Source organism: Mustelus asterias, unplaced genomic scaffold (assembly GCF_964213995.1).
Source record: "Mustelus asterias unplaced genomic scaffold, sMusAst1.hap1.1 HAP1_SCAFFOLD_1476, whole genome shotgun sequence".
In the NCBI taxonomy this organism is placed as follows: Eukaryota; Metazoa; Chordata; class Chondrichthyes; order Carcharhiniformes; family Triakidae; genus Mustelus; species Mustelus asterias.
The window spans coordinates 13,747-35,312 of NW_027591421.1; the positions used below are offsets into that span (position 1 = coordinate 13,747).

General features: G+C 47.4%; 1 protein-coding gene across 1 annotated transcript in view; it reads right to left on the reverse strand.

Moving 5' to 3' along the window:
* LOC144488338 (adhesion G protein-coupled receptor E3-like) overlaps positions 1 to 21,566 on the reverse strand; it is a gene marked incomplete at its 5' end in the record, with an annotated part of 80,490 nt that overhangs the window by 5,151 nt on the left and 53,773 nt on the right. The window contains 8 exons of the mRNA XM_078206389.1: positions 1,264 to 1,432; positions 6,938 to 7,029; positions 8,021 to 8,087; positions 9,419 to 9,651; positions 12,165 to 12,365; positions 13,542 to 13,724; positions 14,532 to 14,731; positions 18,327 to 18,446. Coding sequence (XP_078062515.1) covers positions 1,264 to 1,432; positions 6,938 to 7,029; positions 8,021 to 8,087; positions 9,419 to 9,651; positions 12,165 to 12,365; positions 13,542 to 13,724; positions 14,532 to 14,731; positions 18,327 to 18,446 — 1,265 coding nt within the window. The remainder of the gene's footprint in view (positions 1 to 1,263; positions 1,433 to 6,937; positions 7,030 to 8,020; positions 8,088 to 9,418; positions 9,652 to 12,164; positions 12,366 to 13,541; positions 13,725 to 14,531; positions 14,732 to 18,326; positions 18,447 to 21,566) is intronic.

Below are 21,566 nucleotides of genomic sequence, written 5' to 3' on the forward strand. Positions count from 1 at the left end.
TCAGAGATCTATAGATATAATGCAGATCAAAGCCCTGTGACTGATACTTCCTGCATTGTCACTATTTTAAAAATAAGGGCTTGGCCATTTAAGATGGGGATGAGACAAAGTTTGTTCCCTCTGAGGCTTGTGAGGCTTTGCAACTCTCAAAGTTGCAAAGTTGCAAATCCTAAAATATTGTGAAAGCAGAGGTGGATAGCTTCTTGGTAAGCAATGGGGTGGTAGTTTATTGTCAAAGGCGGGTTGCAGATTTCTGGTTCCTATCAGATGAGCCACGCATCTATTAAATGGCGCAACAGGTTCGAGGGGCTGAATGGTCCACTCCTGCTCCTTGTTCATATGCAATGAATTATATTTTCTCTGCCTATTATAGGTCAATTCTGTGAGATATCAACTTTAATACTGAAACATTCAGAAAGATTGGAGATGTTTGCATGTCTCTGTCATGAAATCAGGACTACCCAAAGCACATTACAGCCAATGGTGTCATTTTAATATGTAGTAATTGTTACAATGTAGGAAACATGGTGGCCAATGTGTGCAGAGCAAGCTCCCGCAAACAGTGACGTGATAATGATACATAATCCGTTTTTGTGGTGTTGATTGAGGGAAAAATTTTGGCTAGGACTCCAGGGAGAACTGCTCTCCATTTCTTTGAAGTAGTGTCATTGGATCATTTAGGTCTTCCTCAGAGGACAGTTTCGCATCAGTTTAACATCTCATGTGACAGGAGGGAAAAGGGAGAATGGACCTTGGTTGCAAAGAGGGTGGCTGACCTATTGTGACCAACTGACACAATGTTCTTTTTCGATCTTGTTACCATGTCTTGAAGAAGTTTTGTTTATTCTGTAAATAAACAAAGTCATAGTCGCTACATCAGGTGGGATTTCATGGCCTCGCTCGTCCCGAAAATCCCACCTAAGGTCAATGGACCTTCCTATGCTCCGCCCCTTATCTGCTCTGATCCCTGTGGCGGGCGGGCTGGTAAAATTCCGGCCATAGTCTTTTTTAAACAAATTATTAGGACTATTTACAAAGACCTGATGGTAATCACATGGGTTTCTTGGACACAGATTATTCTGCATCTTGGGCCGGGATTCTCTGTTGCCAGTGAGAATGGAGAACTTGACGCTCAGCCAGGTTGGAGAATTCCGGCCTTGGTGTTCTGGAGCTTCTTGGTCATCTGACTCTTGATGTCATGCTTACACCATCATTAACATAATTGTCTCATTAAAATTGACCCTTTCTTGTACATAACCATACCTTTGGATTTAACACACAAAGGAGGATGAAGATGACGGTGCCCTGGAAAGAGTTGACGAGGGAGAATATATTATTCATTACACCAGGGTCTCCTGGAATCTTCACAAATCCAAAAATCCAAGTACAGCCCAGGAGAAACACTTGAGCAAAGGCTTTACATGTTATCATCCTGCATCAGAGAGAGAGAGAGAGAGAAATCAGTGAAATACAGAACTGTGGGTAATAAAGACACAGGGGGGAACTTCAATTGCATTTACCAGGAGTGGTCTGGTACTGCCAATGCTGACCAAGCCTTGACCGTCAGCTTGTGGCAAGTGGTGAGAGAACCACCATTAGTGAGTGACCTAAATATTGCTTTTGGATTGGTTTATGAGTGGGCAGATGCGTAAGTCCAAGAGAGCATTGTAGGAGAGACCGCCACACAGTCCTTGGGGAGATGAAATCCCATCTTCACACTGAAGGCAGCCTCCATCATGTGTGTTACTGCCACCATGTTTAGTGGGATAGGTCAATAACAGATCCAGCAGCCCGAAACTGGGCATCCATGAGGTACCATGGGTCCTCACCAGCGCCAGAATTGTATTCAACCACAATCTGAAACCTCAGGGCTCAACATATCCCTCACTCCTTCATCAATATCAAGCCAGCAACCAGTCCTTATTCAAGAGCATGCCGGAAGCAGCACCAACCTGGTGAAGTCAGAGCACAGGACTACATGCAAGTTAAATAGTGGAAGCAGCACGTTATTGACATAGCACTGTGATTCGAAAACCAATTGATCAAATTAAAGCTTTACAGCTCTGTAACATCAAGTCAGGAATGCTTGTGGACCTTTTAGCAGTAGATGGGAGGAGGAGACTATATTAACATTCCTAACTTCAACAAAGACAAGCTGGATATTGTAGTGTAAAATTTAACAGAATGAATATAGAAACATAGAAAACTACAGCACAAAACAGGCCCTTCGACCCCACAAGTTGTGCCGAACATATCCCTACCTTTTAGGCCTACCTATAACCCTCCATCCTATTAAGTCCCATGTACTCATCCAGGAATCTCTTAAAATACCCTATTGAGTTTGCCTCCACCACCACTGACGGCAGCCGATTCCACTCGCCCACCACCCTCTGTGTGAAGAACTTCCCCCTAACGTTTCCCCTGTACCTACACCCCAGCACCTTAAACCTGTGTCCTCTCGTAGCAGCCATTTCCACCCTGGGAAAATGCCTCTGAGAGTCCACCCGATCTATGCCTCTCAACATCTTATATACCTCTATTTGGTCTCCTCTCATCCTACGTCTCTCCAAGGAGAAAAGACCGAGCTCCCTCAGCCTATCCTCATAAGGCATGCCACTCAATCCACGCAACATCCTTGTAAATCGCCTCTGCACCCTTTCAATCTTTTCCACCTCCTTCCTGTAATGAGGCGACCAGAACTGAGCACAGTACTCCAAGTGGGGTCTGACGAGGGTCTTATATAGCTGCATCATTATCCCCGGACTCTTAAACTCAGTCCCTCGATTGATAAAGGCCAGCACACCATACGCCTTCTTAACCACCTCCTCCACCTGCGGGGCCGATTTTAGAGTCCCATGGACCCGGACCCCAGGGTCCTTCTGATCTTCTACAGTACCAAGAGTCTTTCCCTTTATATTGTACTCCTTCATCCCATTTGACCTGCCAAAATGGACCACTACGCATTTATCTGGGTTGAAGTCGATCTGCCACTTTTCCGCCCAGTCTTGCATCCTATCTATGTCCCTCTGTAACTTCTGACATCCCTCCAGACTATCCACAACCCCACCAACCTTCGTGTCGTCGGCAAACTTACCAACCCATCCCTCCACTTCCTCATCCAAGTCAGTTATGAAGGTGACAAACAGCAAGGGTCCCAGAACAGATCCCTGGGGCACACCACTGGTGACCGACCTCCATTTAGAAAAAGACCCATCTATACCCACTCTCTGCCTCCTTTGGGCAAGCCAGATCTGGATCCAACGGGCAGCAGCCCCTTGGATCCCATGCCCTCTCACTTTTTCGAGAAGCTTTGCATGGGGGACCTTATCGAACGCCTTGCTAAAATCCATATAAACCACATCTACCGCTTTCCGTTCGTCAAAGTGTTTAGTCACATTTTCGAAGAACTCCACTAGGCTCGTAAGGCACAATCTGCCTTTGACAAAGCCATGCTGAGTATTCTTGAGCATACTAAACCTCTCTAAATGCTCGTAAATCTTGTCCCTCAGGATCTGCTCCATCAGCTTACCAACCACTGAGGTTAGACTCACCGGTTGGTAATTTCCTGGGCTATCCCTATTCCCCTTCTTGAAAATAGGAACCACATCCGCAATCCTCCAATCCTCCGGCACCTCTCCCGCCTCCATCGAGGACGCAAAGATCATGGCCAGAGGCTCTGCAATCTCTTCCCTCATCTCCCACAGTAACCTGGGGTACATCCCATCCGGACCCGGCGACTTATCTATCTTGATGCCATTCAAAGATTCCAGCACAACCTCTAATGTATGACGTAGATGATAACGTATCACTGATGTCAGTCAGTCATGTGTTAGGCAAGAGAGAGAGAGGCTGGAATACACCATGTTCAGGAGCAACATACCGACTATGTAACCTGTTTCAATGGAGTACTAATAAACAAGGGTTAATCAAGTATCAAAGTGAATCTATGGACAATCTAGAATCATAGAAACCCTACAGTGCAGAAGGAGGCCATTCGGCCCATCGAGTCTGCACCGACCACAATCCCACCCAGGCCCTACCCCCACATATTTTTACCCACTAATCCCTCTAACCTACACGTCCCAGGACTCTAAGGGGCAATTTTTAACCTGGCCAATCAACCTAACCCGCACATCTTTGGACTGTGGGAGGAAACCGGACCACCCGGAGGAAACCCACGCAGACACGAGGAGAATGTGCAAACTCCACACAGACAGTGACCCGAGCCGGGAATCGAACCCGGGACCCTGGAGCTGTGAAGCAGCAGTGCTAACCACTGTGCTACCGTGCCGCCCCAATCTAAGGGAGATAGCTTTCACATAGCCATAATAGGAACCACTCCACAAGATCACAGATCAGAGGGACCATCTAAAACATGGTGGCAGTAAAAAAATGTACCAATTACATTAATGAAATCACAGCAAGAGACTGAATAAAAGAATCTGGTAGCAGCTCAAACTTACAAGTCTACAGAAGGAGGAGGAAAAGTGGAAAGCACTGATGATGCCAGTAGAATCCAAGCAGACCCCTTCTTTCCCACAACCATTCAAAATATTTGATAATCTAGAGCTGGAAGGTTAGGAAGAAACACTTGCTCAGTTATAGAACAGTGTAATGGATTGAGGGTGACTCGATGCAACTTTAACTATAAAGACTTTATTGCCATCAGAGTATTTCTATATATGTACAGCAAAGGAAGATTAGACTGCTCTTCTGGACTCCGGGGCACAAACTGCCAGTCCCTCCTCGACCCATGGTCTGTGCCCTCCTGCCAATTGGCTCAGCTTCCTGCCAGAGCAATCCATAGGGTCCTCACCGGTCATGTGGCCTGGAACATCCCCCCCCACTTCAAGGGCCGGCCACATTACTAATACAGCCCTTGTCCCCCAAAATCCAAAATACTCCTGATACAAAGTGGGTCTCCAGAGAAACTTCTGAAAACTCACCAAAGGTTCAAATGGTCCGGGGCCTACCTGGCTCTGTTAGAGTGCCTCAGTTTAGTTGCAGGCTCATCTGCATTTAAAGGGCCAGACTGGACGGACGAGGATGGCAGGCTCATTAATCCTGGGTCCAGAGGCTCTTTGTCAGCTTCAAGCTCCTCCTTCTCCTCACCCATGGGTTGCTCAGTCCCCACATTCTCCACTGAAATTCCAGTAGTCAGACTTGACAGCCTTGAACGTACTCAGGGATTGCCTAAGTAAACCCTATGTCCATTACTGCTCTCCTCCTCAGGTAGTCTACATATTTCCTCAGCCTGCAACCTTGTGCCTCCACGACATAGGAGACTGGTTGTTCGCTCCACTATGTTACCAGCCACCCATGCTGGGCCTGCTGCAAAGTTTCTAACCAAGAATGCATTCTCCACTTGAAACTTTCTTGTTTTGCTTCCTGCAGTGTGATTTACCTTCTGGGAGGCTTGCTTAGCCTCCAATCCTCCCGCCAAATTTGGGACTATTACATCCAATCTTGTTTGCAATCGTCATCCCATCATAACTCAGCTGGTGTGACCCCTGTGGTCATGTTTGGGGTGACATTACATGATAATAGAAAACTGGCTATGCGTAAAGGAAGAGGCGTTCACCTATGCTTTCATTGATGACTTAAATGCCTATATCGTCCACACTGCCAGCCCATTTGATGCTGGGTGGTAAGGTGCTGACCTCACATAGCGAATACCATTGGACTTGAGAAAAGGCAGCAGATTTTCTTCCCTAAAGAACATTAGTGAACCAGATGGGTTTTTCCGACAATCAACAATGGTTTCATGGTCATCAGTAGATTCTTAGTTCCAGATTTTTAAACATTGAATTCAAACTCCAGCTTTTGCCATGATGGGATTTGAACCTGGGTCCCCAGAACATTAATTGAATTTCTGGATGAATAGTCTAGCGATAATAACACTAGGCTATCGTCTCCAGGCTGTTAAGTGACCAGCTACAGTAACACCAGGTAATTACTGGGATGGCAAGTTTGTCATCTGAAGAGAGACTAAATCAGTTAGAGTTGGAGTTTAGGGGATCTCATAGAAACTTATAACAGGATTATACAGGGTAGATTCAGAAAGAATGTCCCTGATAGTGAGGGAGTCCAGAACGAGGGGTTATAGTTAGGACTGAGGTGAGGAGAAATTTTATCGCCCAGAGAGTGGTGAATGTGTGGAATTCACTACGACAGAAATTAGTTGAAAATGTTATGTGATTTCAAGAAGAAATTAGACATAGGTCTTGGGGCTAAAGGGATCAAAGGGTTATGGCGGGAAAGGCAGGAGCAGAATATTGAATTTAATGATCAGCCATGATCAAAATGAATGGTGGGGCAGGCTCGAAGGGCCAAATGGCCAACTCCTGCTTCTATTTCCTATGTTACTAAGGTGCAGCTTGATTGAAATTGCTGAAGGATGGTGGGTGGAATTTTTCCAAAGGAAATTTGGATTTCGGAGATCAGGGCACCATTTTTAGAGGGCGGCCCAGTCTCAAAGTGAAGACAAAGGCCCTCCAACCTCTCCCAAACCTTCCACATACTTCAGGACCACCCCCAAGAACATCGGGCATCAGGACCCCCCCCTCAACCGGATGAACATCGCTACTCCTGGTGGATCTGGAGAACACCCCAACCCTCGCACCCAGGCCCTCTCCTCTGCCCAATCCCTGTAATCCCACACATTTACCTATAGCTAATCCCACCTAACTGACATCTTTGGACACTAAGGGACAATATAGCATGGACAATCCACCTATCCTGCACATCTTTGGACTGTGGGAGCACCCGGAGGAAACCCTCACAGACACAAGGAGAACATGCAAACTCCACACAGACAGTGACCCAAGGCTGGAATCGAACCTGGGTCCCTGGTGCTGTGATAACCACTGTGCACCGTGCTGCCATTTCTGTAAACATGAAACTATTTCTGTAAAACCCCAGACACATTGACACTCACCTTGTGTCCTGAAGTTTAGACACCCTAGTGTCACGCTTGGCTATTTCTTGTTTCAATATGTAAAGTATTGCGAAGAACACAACTGTGTTGATCTGTCGGAAGATTTGATGACATACAGACTGATCATTGATGATGGAATATACCTGGACCTAGGATTTTTTAACTCTTAAATGTGTGTGATTTGCCAATGCTGCTCATAGCCAGATGTACTGGAATTTCAAACTCCTTTCTTTCTAATGTTTTCTCTTTCTCCTCAGAAGCAACTGGTTTTGGAGAGAGAGAGAGATGATGGAGAGTGGGAAGGAGAGGCTATAGGAGAATGAGGCTATGAGGGGAGTAGCATTGGAATGAAGCAGTAGGGTTGCAGAGAAGAGGGTGGCGAGAGAGGCTGTAAGAAGTTTAACAACACCAGGTTAAAGTCCAACAGGTTTATTTGGTAGCAAAAGCCACACAAGCTTTCGAGGCTCTGAGCCCCTTCTTCAGGTGAGTGGGAATTCTGTTCACAAACAGAACTTATAAGACACAGACTCAATTTACATGAATAATGGTTGGAATGCGAATACTTACAACTAATCCAGTCTTTAAGAAACAAAACAATGGGAGTGGAGAGAGCATCAAGACAGGCTAAAAAGATGTGTATTGTCTCCAGGCTGTGGCAGAGGGGGTACAGGGGAGAGAGGGTATGGAGGAGAGAGGCTGTGTGTGAGAGAGAGAGAGAGAGAGAAACTACAAAAGATAATGTAGTGTATTGAAAATTGCAATGTGGATTTTATCCACTGAGGCTACCAGACTCACATGTATAAGTAGAGGGAGTCTGCTAACAGCTCATGCATATTCTAATTCTCGATACCACTGGCTGAATATTTAACTGTTTCTGTCCCAAGAAAGGGAAGAGATGCTTTGTAAGAAATGCGATTAGTGGGAGACTATAGCATGCAGGTGAGGGGCAACTTAATTACTGTGCAAAGGAATGAAGTTAGAATAATAAACAGACCAAACGTTTACTGCACATTTCAAACATAATTAATAGGTGTAGTTATAAATCAAACATAAGAATGTTGATATAGATATCACAAAAATTACCGCAATGATCAGACACACAGGCCCCAAGAAACTCCACACAAGTCCATTGTCTGTGGAGAGCCAGCAGCTGGAAATTAAGAGACAAAAATAAATCAGTGAGGGAGGGGGAGAATAAAACTGTCAAAGTATGTGATCTTTATCATGTAAAAATATATTTGGAACCTGTGCATTGATTGGAAGAGGGATAAGGGTGGCACAGTGGTTAGCACTGCTGCCTCACAGCGCCAGGAACCCGACTTCGATTCCGGCCTCGGGTGACTGTGTGGAGTTTGCACGTTTTCCCCATGTCTGCGTGGGTTTCCTCCGGGTGCTCCGGTTTCCTCCCACAGTCCGAAGATGTGCGGGTTAGGTTGATTGGTTACGCTAAATTGCCTCTTAGTGTCAGGGGAATTAGCAGGGTAAATATGTGGGGTTATGGGGATAGGGGCTGGGTGGGATTGTTGCCAGTGCAGGCTCAATGGGCCAAATGGCCTCCTTCTGCACTGTCGTGATTTTATGATGATATGATCTTTATGTTTGCAGGTAACAGACTGACATTTAAGAGATATTTGTCCCCCAACAAAGGCATCCATTGGCATTGTTGCAGGTCCTGAATACTTTTCCCTGTGTGGTGATCTCACAGAAACTCAGATAGCGCAGAAGGCAGTGGAAAAGCAGGGACACAGTCCTCGAGACCTCACTAGAGTGCATTGTGAACACAATTTTTCTGGTTATCTGTGGGCTGTTTGAGACTTGGGTTTATCAACTGCTTGAGCGTCGCCTTTCAGATGAAACGTTGATCAAGAGTCCCCAGTTGGAATCCCAACAAACAATCCCCCGGCACTGCTTGAAGGACAGCAGAGGAATTCTGCCTGGTCTACTGGTCAAGATTTATCCCTCGATCAATATAAAAAAACAGATGATCTGACCATCATCCAATTCCAATTGGGGCTTCATTCGAACATCTCATCTGAAAGATGGTGCCTCTAATTGTGCAGAACTCCCTCAGTACTGCATCGGAAAGACGGACTGCACTTTGATGTTGAAACCCCAGAGTGAAACCCAAAATCTCATCACTCAGAGGCAAGACTGTTAGCAACTTGTATTAACACATTAAGTAAAAGGAGAGAATTGGAAAAAGTGGAGATGAGAGAAAGAGAGAGGAGAGGCTGGAAGGGGAGTGGAGAGATAGAAGGTGAGGAATGGTGGCTCGGAGAAAGAGGAGAGGAGAGGAAGGAAGGGGTTTTGAAAAAGAACGGTTAAGTCAGAGGAACATAAATTGTGTTATTATTATTGACAAAACGAGTCTGCATAAAAGAGAAGGATATTTGCAATCCACAGGTTAGAGCGTGACTTGAGTTGAACTAGAAGGTCCCAGTGTGAATTGAAAGGCATGGATAACTATGAGACATGACTTACAAGATGTGCGACCCATAGCCATCAGGATTCACTGCAGCAGAAATGATTACAATTACAGCTGGACCGCCATAGCCCCAAAAGTACATGTACTTCTGAATTTTCTCCAAATGGGGAGCTCTCAAATTCCTGATGTTTCTGATCATGTGGCACAGCTGTACCGCCTCCAGAAACATCCAAAAAAACGCTGCCAGAAAGAAGTAGTGCAGAAATCCTGCTATAATCCCACACATCACCTGAAGAAATAAGAAATGCCGTGAGAATTTTCATGAAGCGCTGAGCCCTCGCAATTCTGCCTGGGCATAGTCTTAAAACTAATAGCTGTGCCCTTGTTGAAGTTTATAGCCATCAGTATAAGGGTACATCATTGGGATGGAGCCAGTGGGCACAAGTACCATTGTAGAAGCATCTATTTCCACCATCTGTATACTTCCCTCCTCAGTTCCCCTGTATAAAGACCTATTTGATTTAAGATAAATAAACCTTCTCTTCAAAGGTCCAGGTTGGTTTCCTGCCCCTGCATCTCTCTGGTAAGGCCAACTTATGTCAATCTAAGATCCGATTCAACATCACACCAATTGGTTTCCTGGCTTCCCAGGTCCTTTCAGATGTTGGTAAGTGGGGATCCCAGTGTAGGGACTCTCCAGGAAGATGCTGGGTTGGGGGGGGGGGTGGGTAGTCAGGGACCCGAAGACCATAGGGTGTCAAGGAGTGGATTGATGTGGGCGCCCCAGGTATGATCGACAGGTCTGATGCGAGGGTGTGACAAATGGACACTCACCCTTGCAGCTTGAATGAGGTCATTCATTTTCTTGCGGCATTGTTTGGCAGTCCTCAGTGTCAGGCCACTGGCTCTGACTGCTGCAGCCACTGCATCCCAGGCTGCATTCGTTTCCCTGCTTCAGGGTCTACGAGCCACTCGGGGTACAGGGTAACCTGCTTCTCCACCATTGTGTCCATAAGCTTTGTCAGGTCTGCCTCCATAAAACACGGAGCAGCTCTCTCTGTGCTGCCATTCTCCTGACGTGACTGGCAGTGAGTGCAGAGGGAGCGTTTCAATGTAGCTCCCCCATATTACCGGTGCACAGCTGCAAGACAGTTCTGGTGAACCACAGCCTGGGGACTCCAAATCGGCATGAATCACACCAATTTTCTCACCCATAATGACACTTTGTCATTTTTTGAGAAAGTTCCGCCAATGGGTTGCATGTTTAATGGTACAGCCCACTATTGGCTGCTGTCGGGATCTTTTGGTCTCACCGATATCTACGGTGTTTTGTGTAGCTCACCCGTCCTGCTGCAGGGGAACCCGCTGCGAGGAACACCTTTGGCGGGACTGGAAGAGCCCACCAGCAAGAAGCGCTGGAAAATCCCTCCCAATGAATTTCAACCAAGATATGGAGGCATTTACACGTCGATACAAGAGACGGCAGTCTGCTTGATTGGTGGCGCATCCACTCCCCTCATCACCGGCATGCAGTAGGAGCAGCGTGTGTCAGCTACACGGTACATTCAGCAACTCACTTGCGCCCCTTCTACAGCAGCTTCCAAACCCACAACCGAGATGGACAGGGACAGCACATGCATGGTAATTCTACCACTGACCTGGAAATTTATCATGAATTCTTTACTGTTGATGGGTCAAAATCCTGGAATTCCATTGCTAGCAAATCTGTTGGAGTATCTACACCACATGGACTGCAATGGCTCGAGGGAGTCACAAGAATACATTAAAAAGCAAACTGACACCAGTAGATGCAAACGCACACACACACACACGCACACACACACACATTTAACTCATGGCCAGACAGGTAGACAACTAGATAGACAGGAAACAAATGTACAGGCACATGGGCAGATGGTAGATATACATCCACATCATCACAGGCAAACACCATCACAGATATGTTGGTGCACGTTGACACTTGGAGTCACAGACAACAATAAAAAAAGCTTGCATTTATAAAGTGCCTCTCACATAGCAAAAAGGTATTTCACAAGAATTTGATCAGACATCCACTCCTTCCACTGCTCAGTAGCAGCAGTGTGTACCATCTACAAGATGCACTGCAGCAATTCACCAAAGACCTTAGACAGCACCTTCCAAACCCACGACCACTTCCATCTGGGAGGACAAGGGCAGCAGATACGTGGGACACCACCACCTAGAAGTTCCCCTCCAAGCCACTCACCATCCTGACTTGGAAATATATCGGCTATTCCTTTGCAATTGCTGGGTCAAAATCCTGGAATTCCCTCCCGAACGGCATTGTGGGTCAACCCACAGCACGCGGACTGCAGCGTTTCATGAAGGCAGCTCACCACCATCTTTTCAAGGGGCAACAAGGGATGAGCAATAAATGTTGGCCAAGCCAGCGACACCCATGTCCCACGAATGAATGTAAAAAAAGACTAAATTCTACTGACACCAAACCAAACCAGTAAACATTAGAATGAGTTATCAACACCTTGGTTAAAGGGTATAAGTTTTAAAAAGTGTCCTAAAGGAGAAGCAAGGTGGTGACAGAGAGTTTTGGATTTTGCAGGTGCGACAGCTGAAGACACCGTGACTAGGAAGGAACTAAGGGTTTCACAAGAGATAGGGATTGCGTACATGGTCTACACTCAAATAAGCACACAATCATACCTGTCCATGGATACATAGACATCCATTGTCGTCCATACACACATTCTTAAACACACAAAAACAGTCTTATGCATTGCTGCCAGTGAAGGGGTCGCTTACCCGGTTCCTGGTTTTCGTCAATCCAACTATAAAGAGCAACTCTGCCAGGAATAGACTCAAACACAGATGCAAGTGGATGACATTTAGGATGACATTTTGTAAGCTGGGGAAGATGGCAAATGTCACAATGGTGATCCCAAGACACACCAGTGATACACACAACCCAATGTTTGATATTATGTTGATAACATCATCATGAACCTAAGGAAAAGAAAGAATTTGCATGTTAGATTGGTCTTTCAGAACATCCCAAAACGCTGTTCAGTGAATGAGGCAATGCTGATGTTGGTGTGGGGCGGGGGGGGGGGGGGGGGAGGGGAGGCGGTGTGGCATAACCTAAAAATTAGACCAAGGCCATTAATGAGTAATGTGAGGGAGCACTTTAACATATAAATCTGGAACTCTGTCCCCACAATAAAGCCTTCAAACTGGGGAAGTCAATTGCAAATTTTGAAACTGAGATTGAGTGAAGTTTGTCAGGATTTTTAAGGGTTTTCTTTTCTTTATTTGTTCTTGGGACATGGACATCTTTGGAAAGGCCATCATTTGTCGCCCATCCCTAATTGCCCTTGAACTAAGGCCATTTTGGAGAGAAGTTAAGAATGAACTACATTGCTGTGAGTCTGGAGTCACTGTTAGTAAGGCTGCATCAATACTGGCGATGGCTACCTCAGGTACAAAGCAAGGTTTCAAGAGGGAGCAGAGGCAACCTGTAGGCCCCTTACTAGCTCATGCTAATGACACAATGGTGGCTTCTGATGTGGGTGAACAGGGATGCCTATTGTGTGGCCATTACCAAAATAGTTCTGATAATTGTGTGCTTGCTGCCTGGACACCATTTAGTAAATGTTGGACACCTGCTGTGACAAACACCCAGGCACTAAAGAGTCAAATTTCTAGTGTATTACTTCATTTGATCAATACTTCTGGTTTCACCCTTGCAGTCCCTCACTATGTGTCACAAGAGCCCTGTTCCAAATGAGTCTAAATCCTACAATCTAGGAACTTTCATTGTAACATAGGAAGGATTTTCCTTCCCCTCTGCAGCGTGTTTCATGGTAGTGGGAAGTGGCGTGCCCCTTGCTGGTAGTGGGATCTTACGGTCCCGTTGAGCATACCCCTCGCTGCCTGGAAACCCACAGCAGGGAGTGTGCCATCAGCAGAACCATAAACGGTCCCGCCGGCATAAACAGCAGCAAGATTTCGGCGATAACCTGAAAATTTGACGGACCGTCGAAAAGGTCCATCGACCTCGGGTGGGAATTTCCAGCCTCACAATCACTACAACATTCAGGGCTCACATTACTTATCAGTGCTGTGTTTTTACCATGGATTCTTCACTAACTGTGGAGAACATTGATGAATAAACATTTATACCGGCAAGTCAACAGGAAGCATGACAGGAGACATCAACAGAGCGAGGGTGGAGAGATGATTACATCGACACTGGGTGTGTTTTCTGATGGGTTCGCTCTTATTGCACCCATTGGGAGACCAGTAACCTTTCCCAGCTACATAAATCCAGTGCACACAGAACATTTCCCCAAAGCCGATAGGTTTCTGTGGAGAGCAAGAACTACAGATAACTAGTCATAATTACCAGTCCAATGTGAACTGTAAACAGATCTTTATACCTGGCACTGCTGTTTTACTGCACCAATAACATTGTGAGACTGGGATGGAATTCAATCTGTTGCTTAGTGTACATCAAACTGACAGAACTCATTACAAAGATTAATTAAAAACAGAAACTGCTGGATAGACTCAGCAGGTCTGGCAGCATCTGTGGAGAGAGAAGCAGAGTTAACATTTCGAGTCTGTATGACTCTTCCATTACATTAGTAATCCAGAGCTCCAGGGTAATGCTCTGGAGACCTGGGTTCGAATCCCACCATGATAAGACGGTGCAATTTGAATTCATTAAATAAAAATCTAGAATTAAGAGGCTAATGATGACCATGAGACTATTGTGGACTGTAAAAACCCATCTGGTTCACTAACGCCTTTTAGGAAGGAAATCTGTCAACCTTACCTCGCCCTTACCTACATCTGACTCCAGTCCCACAGCAATGTGGTTGACTCTTAAATGCCTCTCTGAAAGACACTCAGTTGAAGGGCAGTTAGGGATGTGCTAGCCCACATCCCGTGAAAGAATTTTTAAAAACTCAGCAGCATCTGTGGAGAGAGAAACGGAGTTACAGTTTTGAGTCCATATGGTCCTTTTACAGACTGCACAAACTCAAAAACATTAACACTATTTCTCTCTCCACAGATGCTGCCAGACGTGCTGAGTTTATCCAGCATTTTCTGTTTTTATTTCAGATTTCCAGCGTCCACAGTCTTTTGCTTATTTCAGTCTTTACAAACCTTAGTGTGTGCGAGAGTGATGTTCACTGCCGGGCTAAGTCTCTGGCCATCCATGTTACTTATCACGGCTGAAACCACGTTTGAGATCAACTGAAATGGCTTTGGGTTTCCACCATCGGAGCTGTGGTTGAAAATGCTTCCATTTAGGATGGAATCCATGTTCTGGTAGACGATAAAAGCGGCAGAAGCAAAATCTGTCCCTGGAGGGAATGTTAAACATTATTCAAACTGGAGTGAAACCCACTGGGGACATGTCCACAAAATACCTGTAACTCTGGCTGCAGAATCGGAGCAGATCAGGACCAACTTCCAAGAAAAGGATTGCTGTGAAATCCAATGGGATTCGTAGACATTCATGAACCGGGATTGGAGAGCAGCCAATTCTGGCAGCACAATGGAATAACAAGATCCTAGTTTAGGAAGACTGTTTGGTAATTAACTCATCCACACAGACAAAAGACCCATCTTCTGTTCCCGCCAGCTCACCTGAGTGTCTCTTAAATGGGTCTAACTTTTTTTTTCTCCCCCTTTCACTACACCACCCCGAAGACCATTCCAACTGTTCATCGCTCTAGCTATAGAAATTCCTCCCGATGTTTGCCCATCAACTTCCCTTTCGCCAGTGCCGCTTACTCTGGCGTACAGGAAGTGTGGAAGCTGTGCTCCGATTAATTATATCCATGCTATTTAGTAACTCGTGTGCTCTAACTCTAATTCTAAGATCCAGCCTCTTCCTTCCAAACGCCAATTCCTCCAGTTGGCTCTTGAAACTCAATCCTTCGATAACTCGGATTCAGCCTCGTCGATCTTCTCTGCACCAAAGCATGAGCTTCTCTTGCAGGATGGTGGCACAGTGGTTAGCACTGCTGGCTCTCAGCGCTAGGGACCAGGGTTCAATTCCCGGCTTGGGTGATTGTGTGGAGTTTGCACAATCTCCCTGTGTCTATGTGGGTTTCTTCTGGGTGCTCTGGTTTAATCCCACAGTCCAAAGGCCAGGTGGATTGGCCATGCTAAATTGCCCCGAAGTGTCAAGGGATTAGCAAGGTAAACACATAGGGTTATGGGGATAGGGCCTGGGTGGGATTGTTGTTGGTGCAGGCTCGATGGGCCGAATGGCCTCCTTTTGCATTGTAGGGATTCTATAATTCTATTCTATGATTACAGGGCATGGCTATTTTATGGGACTAAAACACTGCATTTTCAGGGTCACTCTCAATAGACAATCAAACACTGTTCCCAAATCTTCATCTGACCAAAGCACGTTTGACCTGACCTCGAATTGTATAACCTTGAATTTACCTCACTTAACATAGAACATAGAAAGCCACAGCACAAACAGGCCCTTCGGCCCACAAGTTGCGCCGATCACATCCCCACCTCTAGGCCTATCTATAGCCCTCAATCCCATTAAATCCCATGTACTCATCCAGAAGTCTCTTAAAAGACCCCAACGAGTTTGCCTCCACCACCACCGACGTCAGCCGATTCCACTCACCCACCACCCTCTGAGTGAAAAACTTACCCCTGACATCCCCCCTGTCCCTACCCCCCAGCACCTTAAACCTGTGTCCTCTCGTAGCAACCATTTCAGCCCTTGGAAATAGCCTCTGAGAGTCCACCCTATCCAGACCCCTCAACATCTTGTAAACCTCTATCAGGTCACCTCTCATCCTTCGTCTCTCCAGGGAGAAGAGACCAAGCTCCCTCAACCTATCCTCATAAGGCATGCCCCCCAATCCAGGCAACATCCTTGTAAATCTCCTCTGCACCCTTTCAATGGCTTCAACATCTTTCCTGTAATGAGGTGACCAGAACTGCGCGCAGTACTCCAAGTGGGGTCTAACCAGGGTCCTATAAAGCTGCAGCATTATCTCCCGACTCCTAAACTCAATCCCTCGATTAATGAAGGCTAGTACGCCATACGCCTTCTTGACCGCATCCTCCACCTGCGAGGCCGATTTAAGAGTCCTATGGACCCGGACCCCAAGGTCCCTCTGATCCTCTACACTGCTAAGAATGGTACCCTTCATTTTATACTGCTGCTCCATCCCATTGGATCTGCCAAAATGGATCACCACACACTTATCCGGGTTGAAGTCCATCTGCCACTTCTCCGCCCAGTCCTGCATTCTATCTATGTCTCGCTGCAACTTCTGACATCCCTCCAAACTATCCACAACACCACCTACCTTGGTGTCGTCAGCAAACTTACCAACCCATCCCTCCACTTCCTCATCCAGGTCATTTATGAAAATGACAAACAGCAAGGGTCCCAGAACAGATCCCTGGGGCACTCCACTGGTCACTGACCTCCATGCAGAGAAAGACCCCTCCACAGCCACTCTCTGCCTTCTGCAGGCAAGCCAGTTCTGGATCCACAAGGCAACAGCCCCTTGGATCCCATGCCCTCTCACTTTCTCAAGAAGTCTTGCATGGGGGACCTTATCGAACGCTTTGCTGAAGTCCATATAGACCACATCCACCGCTCTTCCTTCGTCAATGTGCTTGGTCACATTTTCAAAGAACTCAACCAGGCTCGTAAGGCACGACCTGCCCCTGACAAAGCCGTGCTGACTACTTTTGATCATACTAAACTTCTCTAGATGATCATAAATCCTGTCTCTCAGGATCCTCTCCATCAACTTACCAACCACTGAGGTTAGACTCACCGGTCGGTAATTTCCCGGGCTGTCCCTGTTCCCTTTCTTGAATATAGGGACCACATCCGCAATCCTCCAATCCTCCGGAACCTCTCCCGTCTCCATCGACGATGCAAAGATCATCGCCAAAGGCTCCGCAATCTCCTCCCTCGCCTCCCACAGTAACCTGGGGTACATCCCATCCGGTCCCGGCGACTTACCAACCTTGATGCCATTCAATAGTTCCAACACATCCTCTTTCTTTATGTCCACATGCTCGATCCTTTCTGTCCTCCGCAATCCAGCAGTACAACCACCCAGATCCCTTTCCACCGTGAATACCGAGGTAAAGTATTCATTAAGCACCTCCGCCATTTCTAACGGTTCCGCACAAACTTTTCCCCCTTCACCTTTTAAGGGTCCTATGCCTTCACATCTCATCCTTTTACTCTTGACATATTTGTAGAAAGCCTTGGGATTCTCCTTAATCTTACCCGCCAAGGTCTTCTCATGACCCCTTCTCGCTCTCCTAATTTCCTTCTTAAGCTCCTTCCTACATCGCGTATACTCCTCTAAATCCTTAACACCTCCTAGCTCTCTGAACCTTCTGTACGCCTCTCTTTTCTTATTTACCAGGTTCATCACAACCTTCGTGCACCACGGTTCCCGTACCCTACCAACACCCCCCTGTCTCATCGGAACGTTGTCATGCAGAGCTCCAGACAAACATTCCTTGAAAATCCTCCACTTTCCTTCGGCACTTTTCCCCAAGAATGCCTCCTTCCAATTTACCCGTCTAATTTCCTCCCTGATGACACTGTATTTCCCTTTACTCCAGAGAAACACTTTCCTAGCCTGCCTGACCCTATCTCTTTCCAATGCTATCGTGAAGGAGATAGAATTATGATCGCTATCCCCAAGATGCTCACCCACCGAGAGATCCTCCACCTGTCCAGGTTCATTAGCCAGCACCAGATCAAGAACAGCCTCTCCTCTAGTAGGCTTATCCACATACTGTGTCAGGAAACTCTCCTGGACACACCTAACAAACTCCTCTCCATCCAAACCCCTAGCCCTAGGGATATTCCACTTGAACGAGAATAAGGTGTAAACTCAAATGGGGAAGTGAAGGAAAGAGGAAACAAAGTAAATTTACCAGTTGATTTTCCTCCAATGACAGTCTGTCGATAAATGTGCAGCATGTTGCCCTTAGCCTTTAAACTGGCTCTGTCCAGGGCAGAACTGTTCTTCCCTCGAAACGTTATTACTTCTCCATCTAGGAGCGAAAGAAATCAAACCTTGTAATTTTTTGAGTAGCAGTGAGATTTATTCACAGTCTGATGTTCTAAATTATTTATCCTGTTACTTTGGATACAGCACCAAGCTAAAAGAATGATTTGGTTCAAGAGTGGGTTGGTGAAGGAACCAGATATGAGCAGCATTATTTTTGTAAGCAGTGGATTGCTGTGACCTGATGGACACTTTGAAAGCAAAGCAGCCCTGTTTGATTGCCACCCCTTCCACAAACATTCACTCCCTCCACAACCGGCGCATCAGAGTGTACCATCTGCAAGATGCACTGCAGAAACTCACCAGCCTCCTTCCACAGCACCATTTTAACCCACGATTGCTGCCATCTACAAGGAGAAGGGCAGCAGACACATGGGAACGTCGCCACCTGAAGTTCCACCACTCACCAGCCTGACTTGGAAATATATCAGCCGTTCCTTCACTGTCTCTGGGTCCAAATCCTGGAACTCCCAAACAGCACTGTGGGTGTACCTACACCACATGAAGGCAGCTCACCACCACCAGCTCAAGGGCAATGAATTCTGGAAATTACAGTGAAGGATTGACAATATATTTCCTAGACAGGGTGGTGAGTGGTTTGGTCTGTTCTCTCTGAGTGACCCTAGTCAAACACCAACATGATGGATGGTGAGCTGCCCTCAATCATCGGTGCAGTGGATGGGCAATAAATACAAGATTTGCCAATAATGCCAGCAACTCAAAAGGGAACAAAAATGTATGACTCATGATTGAAATATTAGCAGGCACATTCTTCTATGTTTGAGGATGTGGTAGATTAGAGTTGAGTTAATTCATCCATGGGACAGAGGAAGAGGAATAGGAATCTTGAACCTTGAATCTGTGCCAACATTTCATTTGATATTGACCAATTTGTATCTTAATTCCATCGTCCCTCTCCTGATTCTGCAAGTCCTTGCTGACACAAATCTATAAATCTCAGGTTTGACATTTTCAATTGAACTAACTTCAACAGCTTTTTGGGGAAGAATGCTGAAGAAATTCCACCTTCCATTTAACGAAGGAGTCATTCCGAACATCAACCTGAATGCCTAGATCAATTTTTAGGTCATGCTCTGGACTCTGACTAGAGGACTGTAATAACTCCACAGAGGCGAAAGTCCCATCACCAAATTACTTTATTTACACCATACATCTGTAAACAGCCAGCTCTCCAGTTGCTCCCTGCTGAATGCAGGCTGGGACTCTGACACACCTGCTTTAAATAGGGAGCATGAGGCTCCCTGATTTAACCACCAATTAGGACTCATCAGACATGTCTTTTAACACCAACCAAGTAAACGAACTCAAATTAACTTAGGGACAAATTTAAAGGGGCAGCTCCCCAAAAGGAAGGGGGAACAGCCCGAACCAAAAACAAAGTCGAAAGGAAATTTAAAACATCAAACCAAAAGGTGATTATTGGGGTCGATAATACACCCCAGCCCCTGCGGTGCCCAGCGGTCGCGGAAAGCGTCAACTGCGCCCGTGGACACCGCATGCTCCCTCTCCAGAGACACCTGGCCGCGAATGTAGCCGCGGTAGAGGGGCAGACAGTCAGGATGGACGGCCCCGTCGATCGCCCGCTGCCTGGACCTATTGATGGCGCGCCTCGCCAGGCCCAGGAGCAGGTTCACGAGGAGGTCGGCATCCCGACCCGCCCCTCTCCGCAACAGGTGCCCGTAGATCAGGAGCGTGGGACTGAAGTGCAAACAAAACATCAGTAAAAGGTGTTTGAGGAAACCAAAAAGGGTGTGCAGTCTAAAACACAGAACGTAGACATGGTCCACGGACTCCACAAGGCCACAGAAAGGGCAGTCTTGGGAGCCCGTGTACCGGAAAAACCTACGGTTGTACGGCACTGCTGCGTGCAGCACCCTCCACCCCAGGTCCCCAAGATAATTGGGGGAGATCCCTCCGTAGAGGGATCTCCACTGGGGACCTCCGCCGCCCGGCGGCAACAAGGCCCGCCATGGTGTATCCGGGCGACGGGCGAGGACGCGGTAGTGAAAGGTGTGCAGCAGCAGCCCATATAGGAAACGCCTCCGCGCGGTGGAAAAGGGCACGGAGGACATTTCCGCGAGGCGGCACATGCAGTGGGGCACCTGACCCGGGGGGGGAGGTTTAGGCTTTGGGCCAATGTGAACTTCCGTCCGAGCAGGGGAACACTCGGGCGGGATCCCACCGCACGCCTGCGCCGCCTCCAGACCGCGTGCGCATTTGGGGCCGAGCACGACCGTCCTAAGGTCTTGGATGGCTTTGACCGCGAGCCAGACGGCCACCCCTGCGCGCTCAGCCAGCATGTAGGGGCTCATCCAGCCCGCTCCTCCGCCATCCAGCACGTCCCCGATCCTGGTCACCCCGCCGTCCACGACCCTCCTCTCCGCCAGCCACCTGAAGTTGTAAGGCTGGAGTTGCGGATTCCTGAGCAGCGGCTCTTGCACGAGAGCCGCTACTCCTGACGGGGGAGAGCTGCGTCGTGAGGTGACCGCGTTCCAGACCGTAAGGAGGTCCTGGTAAAAGACGGCAACTCCTGCAAGGAAGTCGGAATATGCCCCAGGTTGATATGCAGGAGCTGCACGTCGTAATTGAGGCCGTGCAACTGGCGGAAGAAATACGTCGCCATCGCACGCCATCGTGGAGGAGGCTCGACGTAAAGGTATCTCTGCAGGGTCTGGAGGCGGAAGGTCGCTACCTGTGTGCGGAGACACACCAGACCTTGTCCGCCCTCCTCAAGCGGGAGATGCAGAATCTCGGCAGAGACCCAGTGCAGTCGGTTGTCCCAGAAAAACCGCACGAGGGCTTTCTGCATATCGGTGACAAAGTCAGGGGGAGGGGTCAAAGTGACCAGCCGGTACCACAGCATGGAGGCGACCAGCTGGTTTATGACGAGAACTCGTGCCCTGTAGGACAGCACTCGGAGCAGTCCTGTCCAGCGACCCAGGCGGGCGGAGACTTTGGCCTCCAGCTCCCGCCAGTTCGCCGGCCAGGATTCCTCGGCTGGGCAGAGATGGACCCACAGGTAGAGGAGGTTGGTCCTGCTCCAGGTGAAAGGCCTGAGCTCCTCCGGAGCTCCCACGGACCGACC